The sequence below is a fragment of the Stegodyphus dumicola genome, chromosome 3 (genome assembly GCF_044657685.1).
Source record: "Stegodyphus dumicola isolate Sdum_Otavi_A_Nest chromosome 3, ASM4465768v1".
Classification (NCBI taxonomy): Eukaryota; Metazoa; Arthropoda; class Arachnida; order Araneae; family Eresidae; genus Stegodyphus; species Stegodyphus dumicola.
In genome coordinates, this window is record NC_140770.1 from 90,816,685 (window position 1) to 90,830,621 (window position 13,937).

At 32.5% G+C, this 13,937-nt stretch overlaps 1 protein-coding gene across 2 annotated transcripts in view; it reads left to right on the forward strand.

The window, feature by feature from the left end:
* Nucleotides 1-13,937, forward strand: part of hiw (MYC binding protein highwire) — a 256,065-nt gene that overhangs the window by 167,756 nt on the left and 74,372 nt on the right. For both annotated transcript variants that reach the window (XM_085813060.1, XM_085813059.1), the window contains exons 51-53: nucleotides 7,134-7,268; nucleotides 10,497-10,593; nucleotides 10,697-10,821. In XM_085813060.1, coding sequence (XP_085669186.1) covers nucleotides 7,134-7,268; nucleotides 10,497-10,593; nucleotides 10,697-10,821 — 357 coding nt within the window. The remainder of the gene's footprint in view (nucleotides 1-7,133; nucleotides 7,269-10,496; nucleotides 10,594-10,696; nucleotides 10,822-13,937) is intronic.

Consider the following 13,937-nt stretch of genomic DNA (forward strand, 5'->3'; position numbering starts at 1 on the left):
ATTAATTGTGGTTAAATCAGATGAAGGCGAACATGGTATGAATATTGTTACATCACATGTATACACTGGTTATAATTAATTAAGGAAAAATCACAAAAATGACGATTACTCAAAAAGTTACATGTAGAATTTAATGAAACTGACCCACAGTATATAACACGTAGTAAGGTATAAGATAATGTGAAAGACTTACCAGACAATTAATGTTATAGAAATTAGCATATGTATAAAATGAACAACTCGGATGTGTCAGTTTGGTATAAGAAAGTTACCTTCTGTATGGGGTATGATCTCCCATAGAAACAATACAACACATACAGCGATGTGCGATGCTGTCAGTTATGCAGTCTATCAGTTCCATAAGAAGTCCTCTGTGTCCATAGGCTCTTGAAAAGCATTTGCAAGCCTAGAAAAGGTCTGAAGAGGAAGATTGAGAGCAGCTATATGTCTTCCCAAAGCATCCCAAGCGTGCTCAATAGGATTCAGATCCGGTGATCAAGCTGGCCACTCCATGCGCCGAATTGTTTGCTACAGAAAGTAATCATCCGTGATGCAAGCCTTGTGCAGTTTAGCATCGACGTCACACATAAACATCAAGGATATCATCTCTATAGACCAGAGCATTCATGGTTCCACATGGAAACACATAGAGGTTTGTGCATCCACCCAAAGAGATATCACCCCAAATACAGACACTGCCTTCTCTGTATGCATCTCTCTCATCAATGTTTAACCTTTTGAGGCCGGGGCTTTGGTAGCAGTAAAAGCTACCAAAGGACAGGGAATCTTGAACCGAATGATTTCCCCCCTTTAAGAAATCACCTCCTATTTGCAACAAAGATTCTTGTGTGTAGTTTAATGGATTCTCGGAGGGGTGCATCTATGTCGCAAAAGGAAGACCTTTGAAAGAGATAAATGGTTAAAACCCCAGGGACGTCAAATTCGACATTTCACGCCACTTTTCAGCCTGGAAAATGGAAAAAAAACACATGGCCACTAAAGTGGACAACCCTGTCTTTTCACAGAGAGAACTTTATGGCCACTATAATGGCCATCCCGTCTTCAAAAGGTTAATGGATGATAAAGGGTTCTAAGTACCCTCCAAATCAAATAATGCTTACTATCACTTTGGAGGTTAAACCCAGACTCATCTGTAAAGAGAGCACCCCTCCATCTATCAGCTGTCCAGTGGACATGTTGATGTGCCCACCTCAAACATTCCCTTCTAGGAGATGACATGAGTGGCATGCGAAAGGCTGGTTACCTCGCTTACAGACCTCCTTTGTGAAGCCTTCTATGCAAAGTTGAGGTTGACACCAACCTTCCAAGTGGCTGCAGCAAGGGAGGATCTGAGTTGGGTCAGAGCTGAGGTTCTATTCTTTCGTACACATAACAAAAAATATCAGTCGTCAGTGCTGGTCATAGTGGTTGGGTGTTCTTGGCTAAACCTCCTGGATGCTGAATTTGTGATTCAAAATTGCTGCCAAAGTCTGTGAACCACAGAACAACTCACATGTAGCCATCTGGCGACTTCTGTCTGACTTTGTTCTGCCTCTAATCTCCCATTAGCTCTCCATCACATTTCTTCAGGCAAATGATGCCTAGAGGTCGTTGTTATAAATTGGCCATCCCAGCTTTCTTATCTCAGCATCACAGTGAAATTTGCAGGCTTGCTGTGAAACATGCTATTTTATGCTAATCACAGATGACCTATTTCGGTTGTAATTCCACTAATTTGCATAGTATAGTACTCAGCAATTCTTATTTGATAACATATTCAAGTTTTCTACAGGTTCCTACTTATTTTTGAATGACTTATCACTGTTTATATGATTTTTCCTTGATTTTTGGAAACCAGTGTACATAATTGGCACTAAATTGGGCTGTTTGGTTACAGTTTCATGTTCGATGGGATAATACTTAAGTACATAGAATTATATTTTGATTTTAATTTATATGTAACAGTCCATCATTGTGTCATATTTGTTAAGAGAAATAATATATGTATTGTTGTAATATATGTATTTGTGAAATAATATATGTATGGTTGAAATGTGTATGAGGCAAAATAAATGCTTAAAACTTCTATTTGGTATTTAAAAAATTATCATTCAAAATAATAACAACGATACTTTTGTTTACTCTGTTAAAAAGTAGTTTATAGTGCATGCTTGTGTGCATGATGCTGAATTAATGAAATAAGATATAGTTTTTGTTAAGCCTGAAAAGGGCTATAGATAGTCCATTTATTTTGACTTAAAGATTCCATTAGCTAGGCATTACTGTATTAAAACAAGGTGTCCCAGAAAAAGTGGGGCAAAGTTGCATAGTAGAATAAACCAAATGTCACTGGAATCATTATAATACACCATTTCATTCAAGATTTGTGAGATTTTAAAGTCTCATGACATAATTTCTATAACCCCCCCCCCGAAAAAAAGTGAAAAAAGTTTATAATTAGTCATGGGCCTCCAGTGTAGATCAGGAGAGAAGGAAATATAAATACAGAAGTATATCACAGTTAGACTCACACAGATGCTTACAGTATCAGGTATATGAGAAAAACCACACAGATACCGAATAAATAGAAGCAAATGGGCAAAAGTAATGAACTTCCAGAAAACTCATTTGTGCTTGTTGGTAATTTTAATTGAAATGCAAAAGATCTCCTAAGTGGTGAGCAAACAGAGCTTTTTTGACTATGATGTTAATAACAGACATGTACATATTAGACAACAAAACACAATACATACAGTGGAAGTATTACATATCATTTTGCTTTATCCAGTGTATTATAAGTGGGTGTTTATAGAGACAGTATTTGAGAGTACATACAGAGCCTTGAATGTCTCATGCTGTTCCCCACATGGTATACTTCATAACAAGTAGTTAAATTGCTAACATTCACCTTTATGAGAGAAGTTTTGCATTCTTGGATTATTGTCTATCTGACTTGGAATATTGTCAAAAGCTAACTGAATTCATGCAGTGAACTTTTGTATGTTGTAAAGGTTTCTGATACACATTTGTTTACATATGGCAATAAAAGGAAAAAGTCAGTGAATTTCAAGTCACTTGATCTTTATTGATGATTCAAATGAAAAACCTTAAAAAACTTTAAAATTGCAATAAAATTCGAAAGGCTGTATGGTTGAATTATAAGTTGCCAGAAGTTATCCTTGTGGCTAAAAATATTACCACTAGTTTACTGTATGATGCTGCATTAGTAAAGAAGTAATCGAAATTAGTGCAGATATTGCTTATCCATTGTTGACATGCATTGCATTAGAGCAGGAATTAGTTACCCACTTTTTGACTAGTGAAGGTATAAAACTAATTTCTTGCTGAATGAAAGTAGGGTATTGTAATTCATATGCATTGTAGGAACTGCAGAAAGTGTGTGAGCATTGTAGGAAATTTGAAAACCAGAGTCATAGTAAAAGTTATGCCTGCTTTCAAGGTTGCAAATTTCATAATTTTGGAATGTTGCATGAAAAAGGAAATAAAATCATCATTTTTTTTTTTTTTTTTTTTTTTTTTTTTAATTATTATTAAAGGTTTTCTCTGAAATCATCTTTATCTTTCAATCCAGTGCAATAAATGATAGGCTTTTAATTTCAGGTGTATTGTTACTGCCATCCTTGTTCAATGATTCCCACAATCCAAAAGATGAAATCTGAATGTCTCACACATCCATCTAATTCTCTAGACATCACTCCCAGTGAATTTCTTGCATTCTGATGGCTGAGAGAGATAGTGGGGGGCAATCATTTCCAAGCAGATAAAAACAATGGTGCATGAATAGTTATAGTCACAACCAAAAGAATTCTTCACATTGAATATCCATACATTTATGGAATGCTGGAATACATGCATTGTACATCATGAGAACTATGGCAGAAAATTATATACACTCATGTCCATAAATTAAGGATAATGCAAAATCAGGCAAAGGAAGAGTTAGAAGCAAAACAAATTTGAGTTATTTGTAAAGCTTATTTATTAAAAAAAAAGGTAAAGAGCAAAAAAAGATGCTATATGTTTGATATTATTAAAAAAATTAGCGATTTTTTCTCTCTGGAGCAAATTACAAAAAAAACACCTATTTACAAAAAATCAATATTACATGGTTGGTATGATTGTTAATATATTGTATGCTTCAAACGGTGCAAAACAGTCTGTACAACGCCTAGGCATGCTGAGTATCAAATTATCAATCTGATCTTGGGGGATATTACACCACTCAAAAAGCAATGCTCTCCGAAGTTCCGGTAAACACGTAGGAGGGGGTTGATGGGCTGCAACTCGTCGGCCAAGCATGTCCCATACTTCTGTACTGGGTTCAAGTCCGGTGAGAATGCTGGGCAGTCCATACGGGTGATATCCTCCGATTGAAGGCATTCGCTTACGATGTTTGCACGGTGAGGACGGGCATTGTCATCCATAAACATAAATTGTGCGCCCATGGCGCCCCGAAACAAACGTATATGTTGTTCCAGAGTGACGTCCCGATAGATTTGGCTTGTCATGGTTCCAATTTGAACATGCAGGTCAGTTCTGGAACCCAGAATAATTCCAGCCCAAATGAGGACTCCTGCACCACCGTAACGGTGTCGTTCAACGATGTTTTCTTTGTGGTAACGGGTACCTGGAGCTCTCCATATGAAAGTCCGGCGAGAATCAGACTGCAAGCTAAATCTGGACTCGTCGGGAAACATCACACAAGTCCACTGTTGCGATGTCCACAATGCATGCTCTCTACTCCCAGCTAACCGCAGACGACAGTGAGTTGCAGAAAGTGGAACGCATCTGACAGGTTACGAGCATATAGACCAATCTGCCCTAAGCTTCTGTACACGGTCTGCCTTGAAATTGTCGTACCAGTGGCTGAAGAGAGCTGATGAGACAGGTCTGAGGCTGTGCTCCACCTGTTTCTTTTGGCAGTTACTGCCAAATACCAGTCCTCATTCGGCGTTGTAACTCTGGGGCGACCTGTGCTGTAACGTCTACTCACATTACCATCATCTTGGAATTGTTGCCAAAGCCTGGAGATGACACTCTGGGCAATTCCAAGTTCATCTGATTTTTCCAGTTGGATACGCCCCTATTCCAGACGGCCGATTATTCTACCACGTAAAAAATCATCCAAATGCGTCCTTTGTGTCATAACTATTCAGTTTTTGCACTGAAATGCTTATAAAGCACCTGCGAACAATTTTACTTCTTTGCCTGTATTCCTTATATATCACTCTCTTACACTCTCGTCATTGTGACGTACCATCGGTGTCATCTGGTTACTTCCTGAAATTTGCATATGATTCTTGAAGATGTATGTAGTGATTTTACAGGTGATATATTTATTTTAGAGTTCGATTTTCGTGTGACTCTGAATTATCCTTAATTTATGGACATGAGTGTATATATATATTTGATAGATTTTTCTGTGTTTCCTTATTTGACCTATAATAAATAATTAAGGTCTTCACTTGAATCACACTTGTATAAAATACCAGAGAAAGATATCATCTCTAGAAGTTATTGCTTTCATTTATCTGGAAATGATGTTATGAGATTTATAAATTGCATGTATCTGAATGAAGCAGTAAATTGAGATTATTTTTACCTGCATTTTTTTTTCTTTCTTTTTTCCCAAGTATGCATGTAACGTTATCACAATATTTTAGATATCCTGTGTAACTTCAATGCTAATTTATAATTTATGCCAGCTATTTGTAATGCTTTGTTTATTAGGGTGCTGGGCTCAAAATGTTGCTAGTTGATGTTTGCTATTTCACAAATTTAATTTCTGTCCTTTTTATCTCTGCAGTAATATCATTGTTGATTAGAATGAGAACCATTTTTTTCTTTGTCTTTATATATCCGTTCTTGAATTTATTCTTTTATCACTAGATGCTCAAATTTTTCATGATTGACTATCTATATGCAGTTTTTGTTATATGCAGGAACTCTTTTAATTCAATAGTGATATAGTATGTGCCACATATTCACAACCTTTATTTTTATTCATACACTTTGAGTGACATTATTGTACACTTTAACCCTTTGAACATAACGGGTTAGACTTGAAATTTCAAAGTCCTTCAAAATGTCATGAATAAACGGTATTTTCTTGACTATAATTAAAAAACAACTTTCTCACTTTGTACCTTGATTCCTTTACTTCTAGTATACATCCAGCCTGAAATTGAATACATTAAAAGTTGACAGAAATTTTCATGTGTAACGAATAAGAAAGTCACCCTTCTATATCGAATTTTACGTCCATAACCCCTAGAGGGTTAATGAAATACTGCATTTTGTTCTTTATTGCAAATGATATTTTATAATTACTACTGATATTCACATTAAAGTTACCCTTTTTCTGTTCATAACCTTATATGTGTTCAATAAAATTTATGTAATATACAGGTGTTTTTATCTAAGTTGATCTGAAAGATCTAAAATAAATACTTTCTTAAAGAAGAATCATTGATTTATAACCATCATATATTTGTTTTGAAATATATTCTTTCAAAATGTATATTCACTTGCAGGATATCAAATCAAGTTTAAAACCTTGTTAAATTTCCATTTCTTTTTTATTTTTATGCAATAAATAAATTTATGAATAGTATAATCAAATCATAATCATTTTAGAATCAGTAATTTAATATTTAAAAATTCAAAATCTCTAATTTAATTGTTCCAAATTCCTTAATTAAACTACATTAACATCTGAATGTCAACATTGATATAATCTTTTTTAAAAGCATAATCGCTGTATATGAAAGATGATTTGAAATATTAAAATTTTAAATATTTCCTTGTATATTTTATTATGTCCTACTATTATTCTCTAAAAATATGTTTAAGTAGAAAATACTGTATTATTGATATAATTTTTCTTTCAGAATATTGTTTTTTAGTTTATTACATAGATTAATTTATTTTTTGCTAAAAGCTCATCTAAGAGATCTTTTTTCATGCAAATTATTCACCGAAAAGTTTCTACAACAGCTTAAACTTGCGTTGTTTTTGTATTATTTTTAATTTCTATAAACATTTTAATTCAGTTTTTAAAAAAGGTTTTAAGTTCTATAAAATTAAAAAAAAAAAACCTGATGTACCAATAGCTTCGAAATGATGATGGTGTCTGGGTTCGTCTCAGCCCTGAAACTGTAAGAAAATACTGTCAAAATGGGTTTACAGAAGCATGGTGTTTGCAATATAATCAACATCTTGGCAAGACATTACTGATTCCTGTAGAAGTAAGTAAAACTAGTATATTTTTCTCTCACTGTTTCTTTTTTGTTTTTCTTCATTGATTGTTTGACTGTTGTATTCCAGATACTACTTTGTCTTTCTGTCTATTTTTTTAAACTTATCTTTATTGAGATAACCTGCGATAAAATTTATTAGCACAATTTGCTATTTATAAATTTCTGAAATATGAATTTATTTATGCTGTGAATAATGGTTAGTGGCTGAAAATTTTGAATAATGATCCATTTTCTCTTCCAAAACCTTTTCACATTTAGCATAGGGGGAATGAAATCCTCCTATGGGCCTGTGACTTTGGAGCTGTGAACTTAAGCACCTCTTGCACTTATCTTTATTGAGATAACCTGCGATAAAATTTATTAGCACAGTTTACTATTTATAAATTTCTGAAATATGAATTTATTTATGCTGTGAATAATAGTTAGTGGCTGAAAATTTTGAATTATGATCCATTTTCTCTTCCAAAACCTTTTCACATCTAGCATAGGGGGAATGAAATCCTCCTATGGGCCTGTGACTTTGGAGCTGTGAACTTAAGCACCTCTTGCACCTAAATACTGTTTATTGTTAAATGTGATATGGGAGGGAGTTCTTATAAAATTTGCTTTTTATTAAAATATTTGGATCCTTTTACAGAGTAATTGAATATATATATATATATGTGTGTGAAATCTTAATTGATCCATTTAAAGTAAAAACTAAAAATAAGATGGAATGCAATATTACTGTTAATGATTATACTTTAAAATTATGTCTATATGTTAACAAAGCTAAAAACTCCAGAGTTCAAAAGTTAAATACATATTATAACCCATTACCATACGTATAAGAATCACAAGCACTTTCACTGAGTGAAACATCTTAAATACATTGACTAGCATTGCTGATTTTACATTTATGGAATAAATTTGCAAATAATTCTCAGAACAGCAAGCCTAATTTTTAAGTCACTTCATGAATATAAGTTTTTTTCCCTAGCAACATTTATTTTCTTTTAAAATTTCAAATAAAATGTGTTGTTTTAGCATATCAAGTGTGATATACTGAGCCACTGATGACATTTTGTTACCATACCACTTTTTATATGGTGGGTCTTTGAAAAAAGTGCATCATATATGATATGCTCAGAGTGAAGAGATTAATAGGTTTCAGCTCCAAATGAAAAAAATGAGAACAAAGTTTAAAAATTCAAAGACTTCTAAAATTTTGTAATAGTATATAAAAATATCATTTACTTACATGATCATTAATGATATGTTAGAACATCATGTTCCTTGTCATATGTGGTTATATTAAAATGAAAATAATCTCGCAAAGCATGCATGCTTTTAGGCAATAACTTATTAATGGTTTTATCTAAATGAGGTTTTCTAAATTTTATAATTGTCACTAAACTTAGTCAAATTTTTATTATGTCAAATTATAATAGTTATCCAAAAATTTATTCCATCATTTTCAATAATAAATTTTTACTTTAAGTAGAATTTTTTTTTTAAATTTGTAATTAAGAACTTTATGTATGTATGCCATTTAATATTTTCACCTGAATAAATTCGTTTTATTTACTAAGAAAAGCTGCTGCAATTTTTGCTAAAAAGCATATAAATGAGGAATATTATCTTCTTTTAACTTAGTTAATATATCTTCTTTTAAATGTCTGAGTTAACTCTTTCACTAGATAAATGGCCCCTCAGTTGCTCACATATAATTGGTTTAACCTTAACACATGCTATGTATTCATTTACAACTTTTTTAGCTATATTTCCTATCGATAACGTTTATAGCTATTCATTGATAACCTAAAATTTAAAGCAAACCTTATGCAATAAAGCCTCTAGACAAAGATTTAATATTTAATGTAACAGTACTCAAAAATTAAATTAGTACATACATATTTTGGCATTACATAAGGAAATTTTGTATTATATTTAAAATTACTATTTGTAAGTTCGAGTCCTACTCTTAGAAAGGATTCCTCTTTAAAAATGGACACAGAGAAATTTTAGCTAACTTTTGGAAGGAACACAATTCTTATTTTGCAAATAGAGAATGTCCTTGCAAAAAATATTATGATTATATATACCTAATGATGATTTTTTTCAGCATCATTCAATTCTTGCGCAGTTACAGAACTGTTTATAACTTTCCTCTTATAACTGGCTCTAAATCCACAGATAAAGCCTAAAATGCATATAATACAAACATAATTATTATAAATATTATGAATATGATTTAAGACAGAGAAATTAGAATTCACATTTAGATTAATATTGTTATCCTTGAATTTCTTGATATATTCTACAGATGAAATTTATCACAAGGTTTCATTTCTTCTTTAGTAAAGAACATAAGCCCATACCACTACAAATCATGATTAAGAAAGACCCTTTACTTCCTTCCCACACAATATCAAGCCAACTGGATCATTATGATGTGTGTATTTAACTATGGCAAAGCACATGAGGGCTATCTGCCTAAGGGGAGGGATGCCTTCGTGGAGGACTTTCTAAGGGAAGCTGGCTCGTATACACATTACACATGGGGAAAACCATGAAAACGCCCATGCAGCCAGCCCGTTCGCGGACCGAACTACCAGTGTTCAGCGACTTTACCGCTCAGCCGCTGGTGGGCCGGATCATTATGAATGCTAAAAGGATATCATTGATGAATAGCAGTTACTTAGTTTGTAATCTATATCACTGTGGACACTCAATCAGTAAGAGATACCCAAGCTGATGTGCGGCCTTTTTTTATCCATATTAACGCCATAGAAGAATTAATGAAATAATATACCTTTTTGATGGGCAATTGTATAGCCTCTAATATTTTTAACATAGGTGAAACACAAAACTTGCTACAGATAAATCTTGATGAGTATTCATTCAGAGGTGATATATGTTTCACATAAATTGCAGCAGCGACACATAGGTTTTCTGACTAGTGTCATAACATCCAGTTGTTTGCTTTATTTTATCGAGTAGAACAAATCTAGGGATGTGGTAATTATTGATTATTTGAAGACTATGCAGAAATGCCTTCTATTCTTCAGAGTCATTTTTAAGAAGAGGTATGCTCCAGTTTATTTTATCTGTTAATTGAGACATTAGTGTACCAAAGTTTCACTAAATATTTTTAGCAGGATATAAACACTTTAATTTATACACATAGCCAGTTGAATTTCTGGACAGAATGATGTTTTACTGTTTTATTTTTAGGAGCCCAAATCCATGCTGACTGAATTTTTCAAAGAAAAAGGAGTGAAAAAGAAGCCTGGGGAAGACGTTCAAAGAGAGAAATTTTCTGCAGTTCGAGGTTCATTCTATATCATGGAGATTATGTCTTTATATATTTATTTATTTATTTATTTATTTATGTATATAGTTGTGCTGCATTTCAGTATCAAAATTTATTACAGGACCTGGTGTTTATCATGTTGTGAAATGTGGAGCATCTGGGCATAATGTTCGCAGTCGACCGAGCTTGAAAGCATCAGCTGTAGGCATGTTAGTTCTTGGAAATACCATATGTGCTGTTGATGATGTAAGTATAAATTGTTTTGTTAAGATAAATGCGTTTTTTATGATTTTCTTTAAGGTTTAATTTTATCATTTAGTTGATTGGTTTTATTTTTGAGCATTTTGACATCATCATTTAAGCTTCTGATAAATAATGCTTAAGTTGTTTATTCATATTTACTTATTATCATCATCATCAGACAAAGATGTTTTCATACATCTGATAATTTGATTACAGTCAAAAGTCTTTAATCTGGACGTCCATAATCCGGAATGATCTATAATCCAGACCTCAAAGCTACATGCGTGCAGAAATTTGCATTTATGCATGCATGTTTAATGTATAATGGACAGTATAAGCTAACTAAAATTATCTAATTATCTATTTCAGTTAATGTTGCAGATTGCATTGTTCCTTAATCTTTGAATTGGATCCGACTTATTATTTTTTGCAGACTGTTAGAGCAATTTTATAAAAGTAAGCTTGAACTTTCGATTATATCAAAAAGAATTTCCGATTCTGTAGCTGCCAAAGGATCTACAAAGTGAAAGCATGTTTTGATGTCCGTCAAAAAAAAATCGATAAAGGGATATTCTTTGTTTCTCTAACCATTCCGAAATCTTCTTATCAATTTCATGCTGCTCTGCGAGGGGGGGACGTAGCAGCGTGCACAATGAACTGGAAGTTGATCTGTCAGCACTATCCTTATCTTCAGGGCAGATGTTTTTATTTTACTCGGCTTATAATTCCTTACTAAATGTAGTATTTCATCTCGATGTAATCTGTCTTATTTAGATATGATTTAAATCAAATTCCTCGTCATTATAAATATCACGAATACACATCAAATAGTTTTCTGGTTGCAACTTTCTAATTTCAACTATGCGTGATGTATGCTTTATGCATGCGCGCGTTGAAAGAAATGTTTAATAAAGTAAATAAATAAATGTTAAGCTTTTTTTTTTTTTTTTTTTTTTTTTTTTGTAAATTTTGATACCCTTTAGATCATAATTGCTCTTTATTTCATAAATTACGGTTCATGTTTTTAATTTTATAATTTCTGCATGCCATCTTACCAGATTTAAATTGATGATCTATAATCCGGAAAAACCGATAATCCGAAATCGCCGAAGTCCCGACTTACAGACTTTTGACCATATTTGCATTTCTTTGTCTAATATTTTAATAAGGCAATTAATGGTAAGTTTGGATCATTTTTATTTCATCTGCAATTAAATTCTTGTCTGTTGAATGAGTTAGCTGCATAAACTTATTAAGAGCTGATTATATGGTGTTTTCATGACACTTGCCTGTGTAATAGAAAGCAGTTTCTTTAGGAAATCTTCCACATGATATCGCTGTTCTAAACAGATTATCTATGAATGTTTATAGGTTTCTGTTTCTATAGGAACCCAAATTGTCTTTCAAACCCTAGTAGACTGAAAAGTGTATTATTGCTTTAGTCTGAAGCAATGATAAAAATAATAAGAAGAAAAATAACCTTTTTATCAAAGTATTTAACTGAACTGAAGGCACAACTTGTGTTACAAAATATAATTCCACTTCTTGCGGGTATTTAAAATATCATAAGACTGGAAGTTAAATTCAAATTTAGGTAACTTCATCTAAGACTTGGCTCAAGTAATTAATGATGGGTATTTAAAGATCAGCTAGCAAGATGGCTTAAGCTGGAATAGAACTAAGGCAGAGCTGACAATAGTAAGTATACGCGCTCAGCATGGAGACCGCTATACCACGAAGGCATGCTAAGAAGGCGGGAGAAATACCTCATTCATGCTTTCTAATATATTTCTGAGAGATTACTTTATAGAATTAATAATTTTCATATTATTAGTAGATTTCCTTCATGAGAATTTTTTCAAGTTTACAGGTTGATGTTTACATTTTATTAATATAGATAAAGTTTTTGACTTTGGGAAAAATTGATTTTGTTGTAAATAGTGCCAAATTTAATCCAGGAAAGAGATTTCTTTTTATTGAGGAAAATGTTGTGTCCTAGAGTGAATAAGTGATGCAACTTTTATAGTAGTTATTTTAGTTATAAAATTTTGAAATTAACTATTAATTTTAATAATCACTGCATAGTGTCTTTTGGTATTTACATATTATCCCATCAACCATAAAACTGTCACCAAGCAGCTTAAGCATAATAGTGTCAATTATGCATAAGCATGAGATCACAATATACTCATGACATTTGCACTTTTGTTTAATGTATCCCTATTTAATTTTGGATAAACTTTTTGTTTTCATAAGCAATGTTATAAATTAACTGCTATTGCTGCATGTTTCCTTGCATTTTGAGAGGGAGAGAGAATGAGTTTGGGGTTGTAAAATCACATTTATAATAACACTCTGATTCATTTACAGTTAGATATTAGTTACATATTGAGTGGGGAAAAGAACAGCTACATATTGCCCAACAAACAAGAATAGATCGAAGCAATAACTTGCAGGGAGTTTGTGTTCATAGCATTCTAAATAGAGATTCTAGTAAAGTCAAAGGGGCTGACAAAATAGTAGAAACTAATGAAAGCCTTTTTGGCAAAAACAAAGTGGATTGAATACTTCTGCAGCAGTGATTATTAGATGGGTTGAATACTTCTGCAGCAGTGATTATTAGATGGGTTGAATACTTCTGCAGCAGTGATTATTAGGTGGGTTGAGCAGAGAAACTGACAAATGTTTTATCGTGAGAGTTGCAGATAGAATTGCATCTCTGGAAACTGCAAAAATATTGGTGCAACTTTGACAGGATGTCTGCTAACTTTCAATAGTTTGATGGTAGACAGCTTTTATGGTCAACAGAAAAATACACTAGTTTCATTATTTTGACAGCAAAAAGCATTTAAAATCTAATATTCATCTTTAAGGTAGTATTTTAAGAAACAAAATTGTAAACTTGTTTTCTGTGAGAAAAGAGTGAAGTAAGTATATTGTTATAGTAATCCAAATTCAGGCAGTTTCTTTACTGTATTATTTTTAAATTTAATATGGGCTGATAAACAAAGTTGTCTTTTTCGAAAATATATTGTGATCAATAAAGAACAATAGTAATCAATAGATAGTAAGTGATAAAATAATAATAAATCATAATTAGTAAAGAATAATAAACTAAA